Source organism: Bicyclus anynana, chromosome 2 (assembly GCF_947172395.1).
Source record: "Bicyclus anynana chromosome 2, ilBicAnyn1.1, whole genome shotgun sequence".
Lineage (NCBI taxonomy): Eukaryota > Metazoa > Arthropoda > Insecta > Lepidoptera > Nymphalidae > Bicyclus > Bicyclus anynana.
In genome coordinates, this window is record NC_069084.1 from 18,001,790 (window position 1) to 18,024,675 (window position 22,886).

The 22,886-nt window shown below is 36.3% G+C and overlaps 1 protein-coding gene across 1 annotated transcript in view; it reads left to right on the top strand.

The window, feature by feature from the left end:
* The window catches only part of LOC112042994 (uncharacterized), a 186,572-nt gene that overhangs the window by 136,559 nt on the left and 27,127 nt on the right, over positions 1 to 22,886 (top strand). The window contains exon 3 of the mRNA XM_052888115.1: positions 9,432 to 9,752. Within this exon, the coding sequence (XP_052744075.1) occupies positions 9,713 to 9,752 (40 nt within the window). The 5' untranslated portion in view covers positions 9,432 to 9,712. The remainder of the gene's footprint in view (positions 1 to 9,431; positions 9,753 to 22,886) is intronic.

Genomic DNA, 22,886 nt, shown 5'->3' on the forward strand with positions numbered 1-22,886 from the left:
CCTTGATGAATTAACAAGTTTGAATTTAAAAAAAACACGTATAATTTACGTTGTACAAGTAATTTGTTCTACAAGACTAAACACAATTTCCGCGGTAAACTGTTTAGACTCCAACAGTAGGTACTGAACAGCGAACGTGTTAGAACTGAGTGAAGCGAGCTGAAACGATCCACTTCATTAACGACCAAACAAACTCTGAATCGAGATGAAAATGAGTTTACTTCGTTAAAGTCGCAGATAGAGTGAAGTAACCGAACTTAATGAGATCTGCTTTTTATTTGAAATTTGAAAATTATTAAAAAAAAAAACGTTCAAGTGCATTTGGGTGCCACGTGCAATGTAGAATTCTGCAGTTGTACATCATTAATCATGACCAATACTGACTCCAATGGTTTGGTAAATCGTCTACGACCCTTTCAATTTTAATTTCAAAATCAAATCAAATGAAATCAAAATTCTTTATTTGCTAAAAACTTGCATAAAAAAATATTATACAATGTATTTGACCATCTCTGGCGTATATAAAATAAAATAAATTAAAAATTAAATTAGTCTAGGAACAAATAACATCTATTTAACTATAAAAAATCTGAATAAAATTTCTTATTATCTGTATATTTTTTCTCTTAATTTAATTTACAAAACTATCATACTATTTGACAAACAGATCCTTATATCGAAAAGCTATGTCAATGTATCAACAATAGGAGTATTTCACTAGAAGCGCGTGCGTCCCAAATTTGACCCATTTCGATATTCACCCTGCTCTAGTAAATTAAGAAAGTGATAACTTCTTATGGGAGGCTTCGTAACGTAACGCGTTACGACTTCTGACTTCCCTTTCTCTCACGCATAAGGTAGCAAACAGGTTCAAGTTATCACTTCTGTCGAGCGTCCTGAGACGCATAAGATATTTTTTCTATGCTTAAAATCGTAATTTTTAGTGACTTTTAATGAAATTTAATGATTAATTATTATTGTTTATAAAAGATTTCAAACACATAAATGAAAAAAATATTATCTGTATTCACCTCCAAGCGTGATTGGGTCTATTTTGACCCAGTCATTGATGACGGATTTTATCGTCATGCATTTTCTTAATTTTTGTTTGTTGTTATTTTATTTATTGCCTGATTAAAGGTACTAATGCGCCATATCGAACATTCGCGGGATGCGGTATGCGGTATGAACTTATATTATTACACTTTCAAGCCATATTATTCTAAAATGGAAATAAAATCAGCAAAAAGATGAATCTAGAAATTTGAAGAAGTACTAAAAAGAAGAAGGAAAAACTTGTAATAACCTACCAAAACAAATTAAAAAATAAAAACTTGCCTTTGTAAGTTACCTTTACTTATTATTCTAAAACTAATATAAAGGTTGGGCGCTGAGAGGGTTTTAACTATTTGGTTCTCTGCCAAAACCAACTATGACTAGGCATCTTAGAGTTATTATTATTGGTGCTATGGTTGCACGATCGTAAAAAAGACTTACTTTGTTTATTTATTTGTTATAGAATTTATTTAAAGTTTTTTTTTCTTTTCGTTACGTTAAAATGCTACCGTTACTAGCGTTTATAACTAAAAGCATATTAGTATATCTACTATAACTGATTGATAGAAAATTAAACGTATATGTGAACCTTACCACTATCATGCTTGCAACACAAAATAATATAAAATTACAGAGGTTTGAAACAAATAACAATAAAATTCCTATAGTTGTTTCAGTTCATAATCTTATGGCGAAAAGTTTCGACATCACCATAGGGATACATACAAAAGGTAATAGACTCAAGAGACGTGGAGAATTGTTTATATTTATTTTTTTAATTATTAAAACTTGAATAAATATATAAATTTTAGAATTTAAAGTATGTTGAGTGTAATTCATATTATTTGATTATAAAACACAGCTAAAACATACGATACACAACGTCAGAGTATATAACGGAACCGTCACTCCTCACCCCTCAGCCCCTCTCTCAACGCGCACTGCGAGCGGCCGCTCGCGCAGCCGTGTCAGTTTGGATCGTGGCGCGGTGCAAGAACCAGCTCATGACTAAGGGCCCTAAGGGTTCGATACTAGTCGGGCATACTCCGAGATTGTATCACGTGAGTTTTAAGCCGTGTTTCATATCAAAAAAATATATATAAGTAAATGAGAGAAATTAATGTTCAATTACATTTTCTCTCTTAACAAAGTACCTTCACCTCATTCGCCAGTTAAGAAGTATTTGAAATTGAACAGCACAGAATACACAAGAACATGTAAAGTTCAGACCAAATTAAACTGAAACGATTCACTTCATTAAAGCAAATTGACTGAGACTGAACCGTGTACAAAATGAACTTCACAAAATGAACTAACGAAGGATATTTCACCTCGCCTTTAGCGCGTCGGAACGAAAACGGCGCATAGAAGGCAGCTGTAGTGTGAAAGCTTTACTTTTGTATCTAGATTCCGGTAATTTAACGGTAATTGCTTTTGAGATTTAGTACCTATAGGAAATGTAGGATTTAAAAGCACTAAATGCCCATGCCTCGGTGAGCACGTTAACAGTAGCATTATTATCTGATAGTGATCGTTTCAAATTCAATCAATCAATCAGGAGCAGCTTGGTGGTGAAACTCGATATCCCCCTGGTCACTACTGAGCTTAAATCTCCTCTCTGAATGACAGGGGTTAGGCCAATAGCCCACCACGCTGGCCCATGCAGACTGGCAGACGAATAAAATTAAGAAAATTTTCTGGTATGTAGGTAGCCTCACAATATTTTCACCGTTTACTAGATTACTCCATCACAATCTCAGAAAAATAAGCTGATTTCATTATTTTCACACCGATCCAGCTTTGCAAACGAATATCGCGTTTTTATATCCTCTTTGATGGGTATTTCACTGATTGTCAAGCTGTCTTTGCAAACGCGGGCTGTCAATTACAAAGTCAATTCAATGTTCTGTTTATCAAACTAACAGTCCTCCTAGGGATTTTACTTTTAAATGTGTCAAGTTAGTGTCAAATCCTTATTAAAACTGTCGCATGTCAGTTTGACACTGATAATAACAAGTAATTTAACTGATTAGGCAAATATAGATTTCTCTTCATTCTTCTTCGAGTTCTCCTTAATTGTCTTCATTTATGGCCAATTTTCAGCTCTGTATCATTCGTGTAATTTGGGCCCAAGTGTGTAGACTGGGTTTCTACGGCAGCAACACGAGTATAGTGTCACAAACAGACACACAGCCATTTCAATGTTATAATACTACTCTATTTTAAGTCGGATAAAGAACGAACTAGAAAGAGTAGCGGTAAGTGTACACTAAGCTTAATATTTGCTTTAAATTAATTTCTGTAGCTCTATTTCTGAAAGACATTCAAAGGAAAAGCTCTGCGACTCGATTGCATTTTAGAGGAAAACTACCCGCGCGGAAACTTTAAGGCTTTGGCTGACCGCTTTGGGAAAAAATTGCAGCCTAAATTGTGGCAATTCACTTTGGCAAACTGTTTTTTAACATTTCTTCTGTCCGTAAATGTTATATATTTTAACAGCTGTTTCATAAAAAAGTGTTCAGTAAGTATTTATTTATTGTCACTGTGAAGGAGAATCGTTATTTCGATGTTATGAAAATGGTCCGTTGTATCATGTTTAAGCGTAAACTGCCTCGTTACTTAGTAGTTAGCACATGTAGCTTTGGATCAAGAAGTCCTGTGTACGATTTCTGAGCAGGGCTATGAAATATTGAACGTTTCAAAGCAGAAAATTCAGTGCCACAATTTCAATCCCAGAGTATGAAGTTTTTGTTGATACTCCTCCTTACCTCGGGGAGTATGTTGAGTCGTCATACCCAATCTTTTATTATTTACAAGTAAGCCCTTAACTACAATTTCACCTGATGATAAGTGATGATGCAGTCTAAGATGAAAGCGACCTAACTTGTTAGGTGGATGAAAATCCACACCAATATTGATAAAAATCTTACGTATTATTATAATTTTTTTACAGTAATTACTTCCATATGATTTATTTTCTGATTGTGCAAGTGCCATAGGCTCCTTCAGCGGCGTTACAGGGTGTTTGGGCGAGCGCAGAAGCATCACCTGATGGGGCTCGAAGGTAGATTCCACTCGTTTCAGTCATGATTTCAAGCGAAGATACTCGTAGTCCATGTTACTTGTAATGAATGAGAGTCTGAGAATACTTGTAATCTGATCTAAATGTTATAATAGATTTAGGTATGTAATTCTTAGAACACATCAAACCCTCAGCCTCCATAAAGCCACTTACATACGAAATGAAATGTTCAGCGCCAGTCAATAAAAAGGCATACTTAAAAACAAAGAAGTGACAAAAGCACCCAATATGGGCCATAAAAACTCATTTTATGGCGTTTTCGCGGCGATATTCTCTTGTTTCGCCATTTCGTTCCCACCGATCAGCGGTTTTGTATTCATGGCGTTGCCGGCGAGTTGCTTTTTGTTTTATGGCTGAACATAATCGATTATTTTGAAAAGTTTTAAAAGTCAGTGTCAGCTATTACGCTAGATTGGAGTCTCTGTCCAGTGCATCTAGCCATAACACATATCGATTTTCTTTCTACAATCGCTAACGCTTCGAAAACTGACAAATGTATGGATATAACATATCATACATTTTAGTTTAATCACGTGACATATCATAACTTTCATCCCAGTCAATCAAAAATTACTTTGTATAAAACAAAAGCAAAGATGCAAATTCATTTTCAGAAAATGTGTTCCTCGCAAATATGCTATAAAACGTCGTATGACGTACATACGATTTAATAATTACAGCCTCTGCTTCCGTGCTAGCTCTCGCCTACGGCTCGGGCGCAATGTCGCCTTGGCTGTAATTCTCAACTTACCGCACTTATATCATAATGTATTATTACATATGTGTTTATTTTAAGCATTGACATCAATTTCTACTGTTGTCTCTCCTGTACCTCGTGCGAGTTGTTCTCATGCGAGTACTGATTATGAATGTTATATAAATGTTTAAAAACTTTCCATCAGTCAGGTGAGTGTACCAAGTGTCAAAGATAACCAAGCGTCTCGTGTTCCAGCTGCCGGGCATGCTGCCAGACATTCCAACGTCTAGACTAGACAGAGCGTTGTAATAGCGGACTCCATTGTTCACGATGCTGGAGACAGATGTAAAATATGACATGCTTGATAAACGCGACTGCATTGAATATATTTAGGATTCCGTAATCAACATGGAACCCTTTATGGTTTCGTCATGTTCTTCTGACCGTCTGTGATTTAACTCATTGACTATAAACTCGTAACTCTCTTCTTTTCTTCTTAGTCATTCATTATTAGCAGAGCGGTCGTGGTTCCGGCGATGAGTGTCGTTTTATGTACAATGCTCCTCCTCTCTTAGCGATTGACTACATTATGCCAAGTACAAGGCAAAAGATCTAGAGGCAGATCTCCAACCCACTGGACGGATTCATCCATGTTCCCATAATGAGGTACTAAAAAGTAGATATTTTATTATTTTGTGCTATAAATAGAAGTAAAATCATCACCTGTTCACAAGAAAGTTGTTATTTGCATAAACAACTATAATATAAAAGTTTTTTTTTAAATATAATGAAATAAACTGTCAACATAATTTTTAGATTCGGAGATCCGTTAGTGAAATTTTAAGTTTTAGAGTGCAAGTGTCTGCAAGCCATGATATTTGTATGGAGACGTGGAAATATTGAGGAAGTAGAACGAGTACCAAAATTAAATGAAAATTACAGCAAAGTAGGGTTTTCAAGTTAAAACATTATACAATGTTTTACATGTATCGATAGAAACTTATAAACTGAACATGAAGATGGAAAGATTTGTAAATACTCGTACAAATCCCGTTGAAAATTAGTCTGAGTTGTTATTACTATTCGAAACCCTACATTGTGCGTGGCCCGACACGCACTTGGCCGTTTTTATTATTTTTAGTTTATTGAAATTTTCTGAAATATTTATTCGACGTGTGGAAAAAAAAATATTTGTAGAGCACAGTACAATAAAGCAACGGCTTTGAAAAGTAACATTTAGGGCTCTTTCTCACTTACAACTTTTAGTCGGTCGACTATAGAACTATATAGCGATGTACGATAACCCGCACATCTGTCCAACTAAATCACGCACAATTAAAAAATCGGCCAACCAAAAATTGTCAGTGAGCGGCTACCCTTAGATTTGTTATAGTAATGCAAAATTTGCATTGAACAACAGCGAAGTTACTTGTTTCTCAAATTGTATAGTACATCATTACGGACCTTTGACGGTTCAAAAGAGCTTACAAGTTTTGAACAAAGCGTAGTAAGGTTTAGTTGAACAACCTTTACGTTTGGCATAGGAGTTTGCGTATTATAATGGTTATGAACAGTGCTTTGAGTACATGATAATTGAGTTTATTTTTAGCCTAGACTATAGCTATATAGTTTTGCCATTTGTTTAAATTGGTAACATTCTGAATGGTCATTGGTTTTCGTCCGGAAATAAACCCAATATATGTCAATTCTTGGCTCATCCGCGACTGTCGCAGCTGTTTTATCCATCCAGCTGTCAGTGTGAAAGCATCGTTACACCGCCAAGCCGACCAATTGACATTGAATGGCAGTAGGGTTGTACGTTGACTTGTACTGTGCTGAATAATAAAAAAATATTTATAGCAATATTTCATCTTTGTGATTTTTTCTGGAATCTATCCAACTCTCTTCATCCAAGTAAGTGTGACGAAAGGTCTACTGGTACCTGGTATACAATTAAGCTTCTTTCTTTTCTATTTCTGACAGGATTTGCTATAAAACGTTGTACTACATTTCCTGATGGTTATTATCAACCACTGATAGACTCTGTTTTCTTGAACTTATTCAATTAAATTAATTTCTATGATAAGCGTCAGAGGAATTAATTTAATTGAAAAAATCAGATAAAGTTACGTGTCAAAAGAATTTAAGTGCCAGCAAATCAAAGAATCTAAAGGAATTGCTAACACTAAAATTCTCATAATAATGACATCGCGACAGTCGCAGCTATCTCAGGTATCAAACTGTCATTGTGAATGTGGCCAAATGACGTCGCGCGGTCGAATGCCCTTTAGCGAATAAAATTAAGGAGTTTATACATCAGCAGGGTTATTATGTATATCGGTGAAATATTCAACTAATGAGTCACTACATAGTTTTTCATCGTATTTTCGTTTTAGTGATCGCCTAACAAAGTTATTGCAATGAAATGACATAATTATCGTAATTTTACGGAAAGTTTTATATAAAAAATATGCTCCCGTCCGAATTATTTTTTTTGTTTTATTTTCATTCGGCCGCGATGGCCAATCTCATTTCAAGATTAACCATATACGCAGGAGATATAATAGTGCACAAGCACAGGTGCATTCTCTATTCCCTCACTCTCATAGTCCGCACGTTTATAGGTAAATATTTTAAGTACAGAAGCTAATTATTAAATTTGGAATACACAACACATTGTATATTCAAAATTTAGTAATTGTTGTACAGCGTTGTTAGTTTGTTTCTTTACTTATTTTATTCAAATTACGCGATATAAATTATGTAACCTATTTAATTATTCTTTTTAATAGAGGTTTCTTATTTAATTTTTTTAAACTAATCTTTACACATGCCAGTCGGATTCTAAAAATTATATTTGTATACTATAGCCAGACACATAAAGAGAGCCATAGGTTTACTTTAAAGAGGGAAGGAGAGAGTTACTAAATATATATAAGTAGTAGTTGTGAAAATTATAAACATCATAAAATTAAAATAATTACAAAAATCACATTGAGCGGACGAAAAATAATGTTTAACATTTTTTGTTACGTGTTAATTTCTGCCAGTTCTATACGCATAAAAAATCTTTCCAATAAAATCAGCTAATAATTAATTCCCTCTTGGCTGTATAAACAAAAATCGGCTACTTAGGAATTCCCTCTCGATTGTCTTATTTATCAGGTTGTCAGTGTGGACGCGGCCTAATGGCGCCGCGCTCAAGTGGCGTGAGCGAAGGCTCTTAGCAAAAAGGTTAATGGCGCAGTGCAATGTGATGTTTGCTCGGGACTCGGGGATGTATTGAGCCACATTATTCAATATACTACTTGTGTGAGCTATTAGCTATCTGAAGCCACACACAAGTGTGGCTTCAGATCGCGAGATCGGGTTCGATTCTAGTTGGGGATAAATATTGAACTTTACTTTATTCTAGGAAATTTTTAGTAAAATTTCACAGCCCAGAGTTGGAAAGATAGCAAGGCCCCGACTATTAATTTAACATTACCATCTTAGCCCTACAAGCCGTTGTAGCAGCATGGTGGGTATAAGCTCCATATTAGACCAATAATTATCATGCTGACACACGGATAAAAGACAGGGCATTGCGAGGAACTATTGAGTTACTAAGCAATCTTTTTACAAATTAAATATGGCCTGGTTTCACCAACTTCTGATAAGTATTTCACAAGTTTTGTCTTTTTCATCAAAGTAAGAAAGTGACCAACGTTACGTATATGCGTTACGTTACGAAAGTAGTTAGACTATCCGAGACTTATGATTATATTACGAAGTTGGTGAATACGTGGTGAATACTTACCCCTATACTCGTATTATCCATCAATTAATCAATATCAAAATTACTTTATATAATTGTCATCATCGTAATCAATTTCGTCGACGAACGAAAAAGTCGTCGCTAACAGCCATATTCGGCTCACTGCTGAGCTCGAGTCACTTCTCAGAATGAGAGGGTTAGGCCAATGAGGATTGGCAGACTTCACACACGCAGAGAATTATGAAATACTCTGGTGCAAATTTCCTTGCGATATTTTCCTTCACCGTTTGAGAAACGTGATATTTATTTTTTTTTAATGCACATAACTGAAAAGTTGGAGGTGCATGCCCCGAACCCGATTCGGACCCACACCCTCCGGAATCGGAGCCAGAGGTCATATCCACTGGGCTACACGGCTTACAAAAAGTCGTATTTTTAATACCCATTAACCGGAGACCAGCTCCGGGGACTTCAACCCGGGATCTGATGATCATTAACTAACCGAACAATTTCGCTATTGAACCAACTGTACCCAACTAGGGGATTTAGCCATATGACACGTCGATTCTCTTTATACAAACGCTAACGCTTCGAAAACTAACAAAATGTATGGGAATGACAGATGCGATCGACAACTTGATCACGTGACCTGTCGATAGTGAATGTCATTTTTAAATTTTCGAAACGTTAGCGATTGTAGAAAGAGAGTCAATGTGCCACATGGCTACAGGCCCTGTTTTTTTTTCAATGTGTTATAAAGCTACGTAAAACCGCTCCACCTTTGACTAATAAAATTGAACTTTTCTTACAAATTGTAAATTTTTTTTTTTTTGTTTCAGATATTGAAGCCGACATCACTGCCACAATTGAAATACTTATAAATAGTAATAATAACACTTTTAAAGATTTAGTAAAAAGTGTTTAAATTGTGTAAACAAACCTTAATTTATAATACAAGAGCAATGCACACAATCCCATGGCTCTCGCTGAAGTGAAGTGACAGTGAAGTGAAAGTGCAGGCCAAGTGCGAGTGAAGTGCAAAGTGCAAGCGGATGGGATGTGGTATTGATGTGGTCACCGTTGCGAATGCGGGCGGGCGGCCCCTCAGGCCGGCAGGTCAATGACATCGCCGGCAGTACTGGTGCTTTGTCTGACACTTGGTGAGTACTTACTACAATCATCATCATCATCATCATCATCATCATCATCATCATCATCATCATCATCGTCATCATCATTCATTATCATCATCCATCATCATAATCTAAAACTATCTAAAACGTCCGTAGTGATTTTAATGAATTTTGATGTAAAGATAGACGAAGCTTTGGAGAAGGATGTAGAGTTTTAAGAATTTAAAAACTAGAAGGAAGTGAAAAAGGGGGTGAAAGAGAGTGATTTATATTGAATACTACCGGACCCGGTCAAGCTTCGCTTTGACTTATGTGCACTTCTTCCCTATCCCTACTCTAACCCTACCCTACCCCTCCCTACCCCTACTTCTTCTGCTTGACTCTTAAACATTTGTATGAGAAATAGAAAACGGTTGTTTTTATGGTTTTCCCGGCAATTATTCTAGTTTTTCTCACCTTTTAGACCTTCTCTATAACTCCACGAACATTGGATAGAAGCAGGCGTTACTTTGCGGAAGTTCATCATGATTATATAATGATTTATTTATTTTGCTATCATCCGCGAAAAGTCGACGAACCCATGCGACAACGTCACCCAGGTCCGGCAAAATACTCTCTACGTACGTTTCACCCCGAAACCGGAGCATCCTCAGGAGATGTTGACTCTACAACGTGCAATTGCAAAGTGTCGTTTTCGACCTTTGCTTCGTCTTTTATAGACCAAATGGTAGGTGGGGCAAGAGGTGGGCGTTGCCAAGATATTCATAATATAAGCGATTTATCTCGCATCGAATTCAAACATTTTTATTAGTGGTGACTTCGATAACTCTATTCTATATATCTATGTATGACATTTTACACACTTGCAATAAAGGCCTACGACTATGCGTTTTGGAACAATTAGAGATAATAAAACATAATAAGTCAGGAATTACCTTATTAAATGAACAAATAGAGTTATCGAAGTCACCACTAATAAAAATGTTTGAATTCGATGCGAGATAAATCGCTTATATTATGAATATCTTGGCAACGCCCACCTCTTGCCCCACCTACCATTTGGTCTATAAAAGACGAAGCAAAGGTCGAAAACGACACTTTGCAATTGCACGTTGTAGAGTCAACATCTCCTGAGGATGCTCCGGTTTCGGGGTGAAACGTACGTAGAGAGTATTTTGCCGGACCTGGGTGACGTTGTCGCATGGGTTCGTCGACTTTTCGCGGATGATAGCAAAATAAATAAATCATTATATAATCCACGAACATTTCAAGACCAAGATGAGATAAATCCGTTCAGCCGTTCTCGAGTCTTAGCGAGACTAACGAGCAATTCATTTTTATATATATAGATTACTGGACACTCGGACACTCGTTAATCCGTCCCCATGTTATCAATCTCTTTTCATAAAAAAAAATATCCATATATCAAACCAATAAAACAAAGCATTTATTAATAAGCCGTTGCTCTACACCACCTCTAAGCAACTATGCCTAAAATATCACTGATAATCGAAGTAGGTATTAGTTTCGGAGATTAGCATGGATTGGTTGATCCTGTAACTGGACCAACAAATTACATCTGCATTATAATTTTTTTATAAAGAAAATTGTACACAACAGTAACGAAATTTATCAAATTATATCCCTTTCAGCGCTACATTTTGTGAATGTTGTGAAGGTTGTACCCTTTTGTAAAGTATTTATCGACCAAAAATTTAATTTCCTAAGTAGACCGCATCCCTCTGCCTGCTAACGAAATGTTGCTACGAGTGAGGCTATATAGAGATTTTATTGGAAAAATAATTAAAAATGCTTAAAACAGCTTTTAATGTAAACATCACTAAGTTTAATTTAATTTAATTCAATTTGATACGTATTTTTTAAGAGTTAACAACCGAATTTGTCCGTCCGAAGGCCTCCATAATATGACCGTCTTACAAAATCTATTCTTGGCGAACGTCTATCAACTATGAAAATCGCAAACTCTGGAAGTGCCTTGTAGAACAGTCCACAACCAACTCTTAAGGTAGCATTCGATTCTTGGGACCGCGACCCTCGACCGCGACCGGGTCGCACGACGCACTTCTTAATATGAATTATATAGAGCACTAAACAAAGAGAGAGTCGTGATAGCCCAGTGTATATGACCTCTGTCTCCGATTCCGGAGGTTGTGGGATCGAATCCAGTCCGGAGCATGCACTTCTAACTTTTCAGCTGTGCGCATTTTAAGATATTAAATATCACGTGTCTCAAAAGGTGAAGGAAACATCGTGAGGAAACTTGCATACTAGATAATTTTCTTAATTCTCTGCGTGTGTGATGTCTGCCAATCCGCATTAGGCCAGCATTTGACTGTGTAACGATCAGTAACGGATGTTAATAATAATTATGGTACCGGCTTAGCGAGCTTTCCACCAGGGTTATTTTTTATTCTTAACAAGTTAGCCCTTGACTACAGTCTCACGTGATGGTAAGTTATGATGCAATCTAAGATGGAATTGGGATAATTTGTTAGTAGTAGGAATAAAATCTAAACTCCTTTCAGTTTCTACACGACATCGTACAGGAACGCTAAATCGGCGGTACGTCTATGCTGGTAGGGTGGTAACTAGCCACGGCCGAAGCCTCCCACCAGCCAAAAGACAGGGGTTAACCATACATAGCCAGCCCAGCCCCTTTAGCCAAGTGGCACGTCGATTCTCTTTCTGGAATGGAATGACATTTGCTCTCGACAGGTAACGTGATCTAGATCTGTCATTCGCATACATTTGTCTAGTTTTCGAAGCGTTAGCGATCGTAGAAAGAGAATCGACGTACCACTTGGCTATAGGGGCAGGACTCTAGCAGTAACAGTTGCTACAACTACAAGCCAGCCCCTCTAGCCAAGTGGCACGTCGATTCTCTTTCTACGATCGCTAACGCTTCAAAAACTAGAAAAATGTATGGGAATGACAGATCTTGATCACGTGACATGTCGATAGCTAATGTCATTCCGATACATCTTTTATGGCTGGGCAATTTATTTAACCACCGAGGCAGTAGGATTATTAAAATAAAATAAAATAAAAAAATGAAAAAGCTTTTTATTTCCAGTACATAAATACAATTTAGTGAAATTTCTTATTTTAAAAAAAAATGTATGTAACTATTTTTATGGTATTCATTTAAAAAAACTATATTTTACTGGAACCCTCCCTCAGGTAAAGGCCTCCTCCAAAGATTTCCATTCTTTGCGGTCTTTAGCGATTTGTAGCCATTGTGGGATTATTAGATTATTTGTTTAAAAAAAATTAAAAATCATATAAAATTTAATATCGCTACACTGAATATTTTCCATTCAGTTGGCAACTCATCAATCAGCCACAGCCGCGGAAATATCCGGGGATTATTCCGAATTTGCTTCACAAGTCATTTATTCCGAATTTTCTCTCGCCGACATATTCGATGGAGTTCCGATTTTCGGTATAGATAATGAGCGGAATATAACCGGGGTGCCATTGATGTGATAAATTAAAAATGAAATTGCATGTATAATATCACAATTTGAAGCCATAAAGGGGTTCTTGGTCAAAGAGGTCTGAGACGAAGAGGCTTTTTGACGGCCTCCGTGGCGTAGTGGTATGCGCGGTGGATTTATAAGACGGAGGTCCTGGGTTCGATCCCCGGCTGGGTGGGAGGTTTCAGCCGTGGTTAGTTACCACCCTACCGACAAAGACGTACCGCCAAGCGATTTAGCGTTCCGGTACGATGTCGTGTAGAAACCGAAAGGGGTGTGGATTTTATTCTCCTCCGAACAAGGTAGCCCGCTTCCATCTTAGATTGCATCATCACTTGCCATTAGGTGAAATTGTAATCAAGAGCTAACTTGTAAAGAATAAAAAAAACTTTACGACCTTTCCGGCGCAGTTGTCCTGTGGTTTTCAACAGTTAGGTCCTGGATTCGATTCCCAAATCGCTCGGGTCAGTTTAGGGTTTTATATTCTTTAAATCGATGTAGCGACTCATTATTAAGTATACCGAAGTAGGGTGGCTGGTCTGGTAGTCAAGTAAGCCTCCGTGACGCAGTGGTATGCGCGGTGGATTTACAAGACGGAGGTCCTGGGTTCGATTCCCGGCTGGGCTGATTAAGGTTTTCTTAATTGGTCCAGGTGTGTCTGGCTTCGGCCGTGGATATAAAATAGTAATGTTGATCGACTAGCATACTCAATAAGCAAATACCTCTTTCCACCCGCGCAGCAATATATATAGCATGCTCATAAATCGCACGACTGTTGATTCTTGAGCAAGCTCGAAATAAGCATGCTCATTATTAGCAATGTTGCGATACACATGCAATACATAACATAATAAGTAGCAACTGCTCAATATTAGCATGCTTTCGTGCTTGAAATGAGCATGTGTAACAATAGCTTTATTCTGTGGTGGTACGATGCCGCGTACTTGTAGAAACCGTCAGAGGTACGGGGAAATTGAACTTATGCCTCTTCGAACTAACATAAATCATAATGGTGTCAGGCACAAAAAATTGTAACACCCATTTGCGGGTTAAAAAATGATTTTTGTCTCGTGTTATTACATCGATGTATCAAACAGCGGATTTGCTGGTCGGTTGGGCAAAGGGGCTAATCGTGTCGAGCCCCCAGCGGTTACGTGTCAGTACGTCGGGTCGTTAGCACAGAGCGACAGCGAAACTAGCGGACAGCTGGGCCACGGATTTGCACACTTAGCGGTTTTAACTATCTGTACAATGTTTGCAATATACTCCAAAACTACTGAACGGATTTTCATGTGGTTTTCACCAGTATACCTATAGCATTTAATGAGGAAAACTTAGGTAGATATATGTTACGATAATAATTATAAATAGTTAAAAGTTTCAAAAAATGTCAAGTTGTTATTCTGCTATTATACGAGTAGAAGGGTTCAACGCGGGAAAGCTTCAAGCGTCTGCTAAGAACGTTTTTTTTTAAGTTTGCTCTTGACTACAATCACACTTGATGGTAAGTGATGATGTAATCTAAAATGAAAACTAGCTTGTAAGGAGTAGGATTAAAATCCACACCCCTTTCGGTTTCTACACGACATCGTACCGGAACGCTAAATCGCTTGGCGGTAGTTACGTCTTTGCCGGTAGGATGGTAGTTAGCCACGGCCGAAGCCAGACCTGGACCTAAGAAAGAGACTGGAATTAAAAAAACTTCAATCGGCCTAACCGGGGATCGAACCTAGGACCTCTGTCTTGTAAATCCACCGCACATTCCACTGCGTTACGGAGGCCGTCAAAAACGTAAACATAACGTAAACGTAACGTCTGTAATAAGACGATTTCAAAAAGTCGAGTATGTTTCTCAATTCGACCGTATATATATTTCGTTTTGTTTTGTATTATTATTAATTTATTAAATACTAGCTGACGCCGCGCGGTTTCACCCGCGTGGTTCCCGTTCCCGTAGGAATACCGGGATAATATATAGCCTATAGCCTTCCAACCGTGTAGTTCCTATTCCAGTGGGAATATAACCTATGACTTTCTATTTTGGAAGAAATTTTCAAATCGATGCATTATTTTCAGAGCCTATTTTTTGCAAACAAACAAAGAAACGATCAAATCTTTCCTTTTTATGAAATTAGTATAAATAATTAATTATATAACTAATTATTAATTATGTTTATCTTGTTACACACTAGGGTTGAAAGTGAGTGTGTTGACTGTAATCCATATAATATGAAAATGGCAATTCCCGCGCGACTGAAGCCCGACGGGGGGAAAGTGGGGCTTATTGCAATCAATAGAATATAATTGACTGTGCAATTAATTGCGTGCCTATTTATCATTATATAGAGCATGTTCCGAAAAGTATCTGAAATAAATACAAATAATTTCATTGTATAAGTAGGTAATTCGATACATCTAGAAATAGCGTAGAGTTTAATTTTATTTTTGTGGGATAATTTAGAACCTAAAAGTTGTGCCTTATTTAGACAAAATTTTTTATCTATAGTGACGTGGTTAAGTCATAATATGGTCGCGTCACTGTAGATAGCTATAATTTTTTTTTGTGTCAGGACGCGTTATTTCTAGAACAGCGCCCTATTGTACCTATTGCACTGCTTTTAGTTATAATTTTATATAGTTAAACGCAGTCGGGGTAAAAGTATACTATGACGTGGGTGTAAAAGTATACAATAACTTTCTATCGTGTTACTACACACATGATTCAGGATGTCTAGTGGTTCTAAATGGACCGTATCGTGACGTAGTCGCGTAACTATACTCCATCAAGTTACACCATATAGTATGCGTTTGTGCTGCTGAATATAATACAGATGTCTTCCGAATTAGTGGTAAAAATCTCTAGACATAGACAAACTCTAAATTGACTTTTCATAGTATGATGACCATACGAGTACAAATAAAAGAAAATGTTTGTATGTATATAACTGACATACATCACATCACACTAATATTATAAAGGCGAAAGTTTGTGTGTAAGTGTGTAAGTATGTTTGTTCCTCTTTTATGCTGCGGCTACTGAAGCGATTTGGCTGAAATTTGGAATGGAAATAAATTTTACTCTGGATTAACACATAGGCTACTTTCTATCCCGGAAAAATCCATGGTTCCCGCAGGATTTGTGAAAAACTGAATTCCACGCGGACGAAGTCGCGGGCGTCCGCTAGTACACTATAAAATGACGGGTCATTTGGATACGAAATTCAAATAATTGTACTACCAATTCACACCTAAAGTGATTTACACAATCGAAAGCCTTTTTCGATTTTACAAGCCCAATATTAAAATGAACACTGCGAACAAATAGTCAAGAGTGAGTGTAAATGAGCCAATAATCCCCGGCGTCCCTAATTGCAACGAGTGTTCCGGTAATTTGCGGCGCGATTATGTTGTATAATGTAACTATTATAATACGAATCCCTTTATAATTATAATAACTTGCAATATACAATTTTGCTTATTAGTAAAAATTTACTTCAGTGGGTAGAAAAACAATTATTTCAAAGTACGAAACTTTTAATGCGCGGCTACGGTGTGCAATTGGCCTGTATTAGATTTAAAGCAAATCAAAATTGTTCTTCCCTCCTAAGGGTCTGACAGAATACCAGCGTTGTGGGTACTCATGTACTCACAGCAAATTTTAGCTGAGTCAGGTCCATTTTTTTGGCACAACATATTTTCTATATATATATGTATTAGTTTTAAGTTATTATGTAGTTATGTGTTGTGTTAACAAATAAATGATTTCTATTCTATTCTATTCTATTCTAAAAAAATATTAATATTTTTTGCAAAAAGCACATTTTATTACTTTTATAAGAGAACAATTCTGTCATACATATAGTTTTTGCGTATTTTAACCGTAGCGCACGGAATTTTCAGCTTTATAACATAACTAAAATGGATTTAGATATTAAATAAACTAGCATTACAAACGAATGTACAAAAGTATTTTGAATAATAATTGTGATGAGGATCACCCAGCGCGGCGTGAAATCGCGTTAAATTTGTATTATTATCATAAAGCGACAGTTCGCGATTACGAGCAACCCAGCTAATCAAAATTATAACATGGAAATATTAATTAACGCAGATTAAACATCACATGTTAAATAATCATTGCCATTTACGAAGTAAGTTCTTTGTTGTAGATAAATTAATTTCAGCAAAACCCTCATCCTGGTACATATTTAAGCGATTTCAATTTGACGCGAATGTTTTTTTTTAAATATTTGTTACCTCATAACTTCGTCATTTATTAAACAATTTTGAAAATGCTTTTGTTGTTTGAAAGAGTATACTTCCAGATCCCATTTTAATTTTCATGAAAATCTGTTTAGTAATTTTGTGTTAAATCTATGAAGTCGTTTGCATTTTTATGTTAAAAAGATCGTTAAAGAAAGGTTGTAAAATATATCCTATCGTTCTAAGAGCACTAAAATTGGTACCTTTTATAAAATTTATTTTATAAGTAAGTGTGTTTTCTAAAAGCTAAACCTAGATAAAAAAATTATTCCCATATCCTAGATCGTAAATAGATTTCCGTTCACGTAATAATAGCGCGTTTAAAGTCAGTAAAAACATCGAGCGTATCTTGGCAGTCGATTGCAAAATTAAAAAAAATCGTATTTATCGTTCCATGTTTTTTTACTCATATACAAGGTAAGCAGAACCGAAGGGCTTGTTGACAAACAAGTCCTAACTCGAGTCGGTTCGTATTTTTATTATAACATTAACCGTTCCATCTGTGCCGCCGTCACCCTGGCGGCCAGCCAAACGGGGTTTATTGAAATAAGCTTAGAATATATAATTAATGGCGGTGGAGACAGTTTATTTATTTTACGTAATATACTACTACGGTCATGTTTGAATATATAAAACCAACTTTACAGATTAATATCATAACCACCTTTGTAATTTTTCTACAAATTGAGACTCTGGCATATTAAGACCTTTGTTATTTCATAAATTACACTTCTAATAATACGAGCTATTGTTTTTTTTATAATTATACTAGCTGACGCCGCGCGGTTTCACCACCGTTCCCGTAGAAGTACGGAGATAATAATATATAATAGCTTACAGACTTCTTCGATAAATGGGCTATCTAACACTAAAATAATTTTTCAAATCGGACCAGTAGTTCCTGAGATTAGCGTAATCAAACTAACAAACTCTTCAGCTTTTTAATATTAGTATAGATGGCAGGAATTATGGTAGGCGTCCATATATCCGCATCGTACGTATCGGACCCATCGCATCAAACAGATTTCAAATTACATACAAAGCGTACCCTACGTGGTATCACATGCGTATTTATCACTCCCATAGGAATACGGGTATAAAATATATTTAATAAAAATTCTTTCGCCAAGTGTTTCCTGCGATTATTTTTTTTAAATCGGTCCAGTAGTAGCATAGATTATTTATTCCCTACAATAAAATGTAAAAAAAAAACATTTCTTTTTAAAAACATTAGTGCAGATAAATATTCGCCAGAATCAAAAAGTGACTTTAGTTTCAAAATGTTATTTATGAGGATTTTTTACTCATTTCCGCGGTGTTGGTGTAACGAGCTCTTTTCGTTCCGCAGTACGTCGACGGACACAAAGGGTATGAAATAAAAGGAAACGGTAACAGCGCAAATGAAATACACTGTGATTTTTGCGTAACAATGTTTGAATTTTCATACGTAAAATAACTGTACACATCTACCGGATTACATTTATTCCGGACCGAGAGCATGTCGTAGCCAGACCTCATTTTACGAAGGCTGAGATTTTGTCAGCCTATGTTCCTACAATAGGTCAGTGCGATAGCAATTTATGGAATTTTAACTGTGGTGGCTTTGGAAGGTTGCAAGTTCAGTAAGGTCCAGCCCCTTAACCGTTCTAATATAAAACGTTTTTTGAAATGATAACATCTTATAGGGGGTAAATCGTGGTAACGTAACACGTTACAGCTGAAGTTGGCACGTTTGACGCTTGCATTTGACAGCGCAAACTTCGGACTGATTTTACGACCATAGTTTATTTAAAAAGTTTCTATGTTGTTGCTATCAAAATGTTCTTTAATTAAGGGTTCTTATTCAAATACAATAATGAATTAGATTCAATTAAATAAAGCAATTAGTTATCACTTCTGTCAACGCACATATTTTTATATTATATTTTCCTCGGCATAATATTACAAATCATGTCGCCAAACTTAACTTAACTTAACAAGGAAGGAAGAGTTGCTTGATATGTACTTGAAGAGAATGAAACAACCGTTTAGTTAGTCGTTTATTGATTGAATTTGTGCGCTGTTATCGCGTGTGCAATCTTCGTGTGCGAATGCAAAATCAATACACATAATATACATAATATGATTACCACTTGCTATGAAGTAGGTACTGGGCCTGGCGATTGGAGGAATAAAAATACCAAAAATTACATTTTATACTTTAACAATTTAGGATTTGAACCCTTGAAACCTGCTACCTTCCCAAATCGCCACAATCGGGTGTACGTACCTATAGTTGGACCAAAGACTAAAAACAATTTAAAAATGAAATTAAGCCTTCCTAAAATGAGGTCTGTCTCGCTATCGCATACGTAAAACAATACACACACCCCGGTACCATTTATCCCCGCGCCACTCTTTTGAGTTGAAATAAAAGTGGACTGCGCAAGCGAAGCTTAATTTAATTAAGATATTTTTACTATTTACACAATTATGAAACTGAAATGGACTGTGAGACACAACATGTTTTAATATTTACAATTATATTTTACATACAAACAGACTATTTTGTTTTCTCTTTTCTTTTATTAAAATCTAGCAGACGCCTCGTGTTTTCAACCGTTTTTAAGCCGTTGCCGTGGGAATATGGGGATATAACATAGCCTATAGCATTCGCTGATAACATGGCTTTCTATTGGTAAAAGAATTTTTGAAATCGATTCAGTAGATTCATAGGTTACCCCCTACAACACCACAAACTTTACCTCTTTCTAATATTACGAGTAGTATATGTACATAAGCCTCAAGTACTTTTCCTCAACTTATTTTTTTTTTTAAAGAATATTTGCCAATATTCCCATTACCCTCCAACGAGTCGGGAAAGGCTGTATTAGGAGTGGATAGGGCAATCGACCAACGGGGCGGGGATCGAACCATCACCCCTTGGTGATGAGCCTGACCGCTCTTACCGTTGAGCTATTGAGGCTGTAAAATGATTATCATAATCTTCAATAACACGAGCGAGTTGCAGGCAAACCTAGTCAATTATAATAGTATAGTCACTTAAGCCAAAAAAAGTTCGCATTACATCTAAATGAAATTATGAAACATTGAGCTTTTCTTTTGTTTTATTCAACTAATCAGTTTAGTTTTGTAAATAATTTAAATAACTTTAGCGCAAAAAGGTAGAACTTGTAATCAACGATTTCCATCCATATAACACACCTTTTACACGGCAGTCCAGGTTTTTGATGGTGAATATGCTAGCATTTTCACGAGCATCCATGTGGGATCCTGCAAAAAACCGATCCGGTCGAAATGGGCCATGGTCACTAGAAACTGGATCCGTAATCCAGTAAAAAGCAAGGTCCTGTTTCACACATATATTATTTCAATAGCAGTGTTCATACTGCTAGCTGTGTGCGGTTTTTTGCTGAACACTGTTTTATACGCGTAGGAATGGTAGCTTTTTACTGGATCATGCAAAGCTGAACTGCTACGTGAACATAGCGCCCAGATACAGAAAACCCCGGTACAATACACAGCCTAAGCGAATTATAGTTCAAGGTCTTGCATTAGAAACAGTCTTAACCGCAATAATTGAAGAAAAGTCAGTATTTATCGCAATGGCGGCGAACGTTCGCAGCGGTCTCGGGGCGACGCCTCGGGCCATCACTTATTCATCGCGCGCCTCTGCGTCTTCGCGAGTCATTCGTGTCACCGGGACCGGACACATAGACCGCAGAACAGCGATCTTTTGGATCTCTTAATTAATATACAGGATGCTCGGGAGTATTTCCCATAACTAGGGTTATATTCTAATAAAAAAAATAATTTATAATGTCTAAAGAACATCACACTAATATTATAAAGGCGAAAGTTTGTGTGTTAGTGTGAAAGTGTGTAAGTATGTTTGTTCCTCTTTTACGCTGCGGCTACTGAAGCGATTTGGCTGAAATTTGGAATGGAAATACATTTTACTCTGGATTAACACATATTAACACACACATTTTATCCCAATAAAATTCATGGTTCCCGAGGGATTTGTGAAAAACTGAATTCCACGAGGACGAAGTCGCGGACGTCCGCTAGTGTGTTCTAAAATGAATATTTATGGAGTAAAAAATATTTCTTTTGTAAATAGATCTTAAATTGTGTCCCCTATATCGCATCCTTATATTATGATGTAGCCAAACTTATTCATTGACTAGCTGACTGGTATCGGACCAGTAGTTCCAAAGATTAGCGCGTTCAATCAAACAAACAAACAAACAAAAAAACAAATTCTTCAGCTTTATTATATTAGTATAGATAAATATCGTTAAGTAGCTTACTAGTGAAGTGCGGTGTGCCAGTTGCAATATCTCGTCGATATCGACAGTCTATACTACTACGATTACGTATTTTAAAATACAAAGATAGATAAAGGTTACATATAGGTACTTATAGTCGGAATTATTTGAATTACTTTGTATGAAAACGTAAAAAGTTTTTTTTGGTTAAAAAAAAAATATATGCAATTCGGCACCTATGAGTGGACTTGTCAACACCTTGAAGTTATGGGAAATACTCCGGAATACTCTATATTTTATTAATCTATACTAATATTATAAAGCTGAAGAGTTTATTTGTTTGTTTGATTGATTGAACGCGCCAATCTCAGGAACTACTGGTCCGATTTGAAAAATTCTTTCAGTTTTAAATAGCTCATTTATTGAGGAAGGCTATAGGCTATATATTATACCCGTATTCCTACGGGAACGGGAACCACGCGAGTGAAATCGCGCGGCGTGACCTAGTTAATACATAATTAGAACTCTCTTAATTCTGCCAATCCGCATTGATACTAAATTTCGAAACGTCTTTTATTTTATAAAACAGCTGTGCCCTGAGCATATGCACTCGCGTAAATCCCGTTGGCATTGTAGATTTTCGTGAAAATTGCCCTCGTGAGATCTCCTTAGATGTTCTAATTTATGACCAATTTTCAGCTCTGGAGCCGCTGGCTCGAGTTTATATCGGAAACTGGAAAACTTTTATGTTGATCAGTTCAACCGTTCTTAAGTTATAAATTTTAAAACATTATTGTATATTAAGTATAGATTACAATCATAATTACATACCTATAGAAAAAAAATCACATTATTTTTTTGTAATGGTATCCAAATATATTTTGCGGTGCTATTCTATTATTACATTATTAATCGTTCGTTTATTTTCAATTGCCTTGAAATGAATTAAAATAATTAATTATTAATATTTAAAAGACAAATACCTATAAAATATTCTACATTTATTAAATGGCACATTTAATTGATAGACCAATGAACATACTCGTACATACAAACCCTTCAATGTCCTCATTCCCAACAGCTTTTATTCAAACGCAAGAAACGACAAACATAAAAAAACCGGAAGAAAC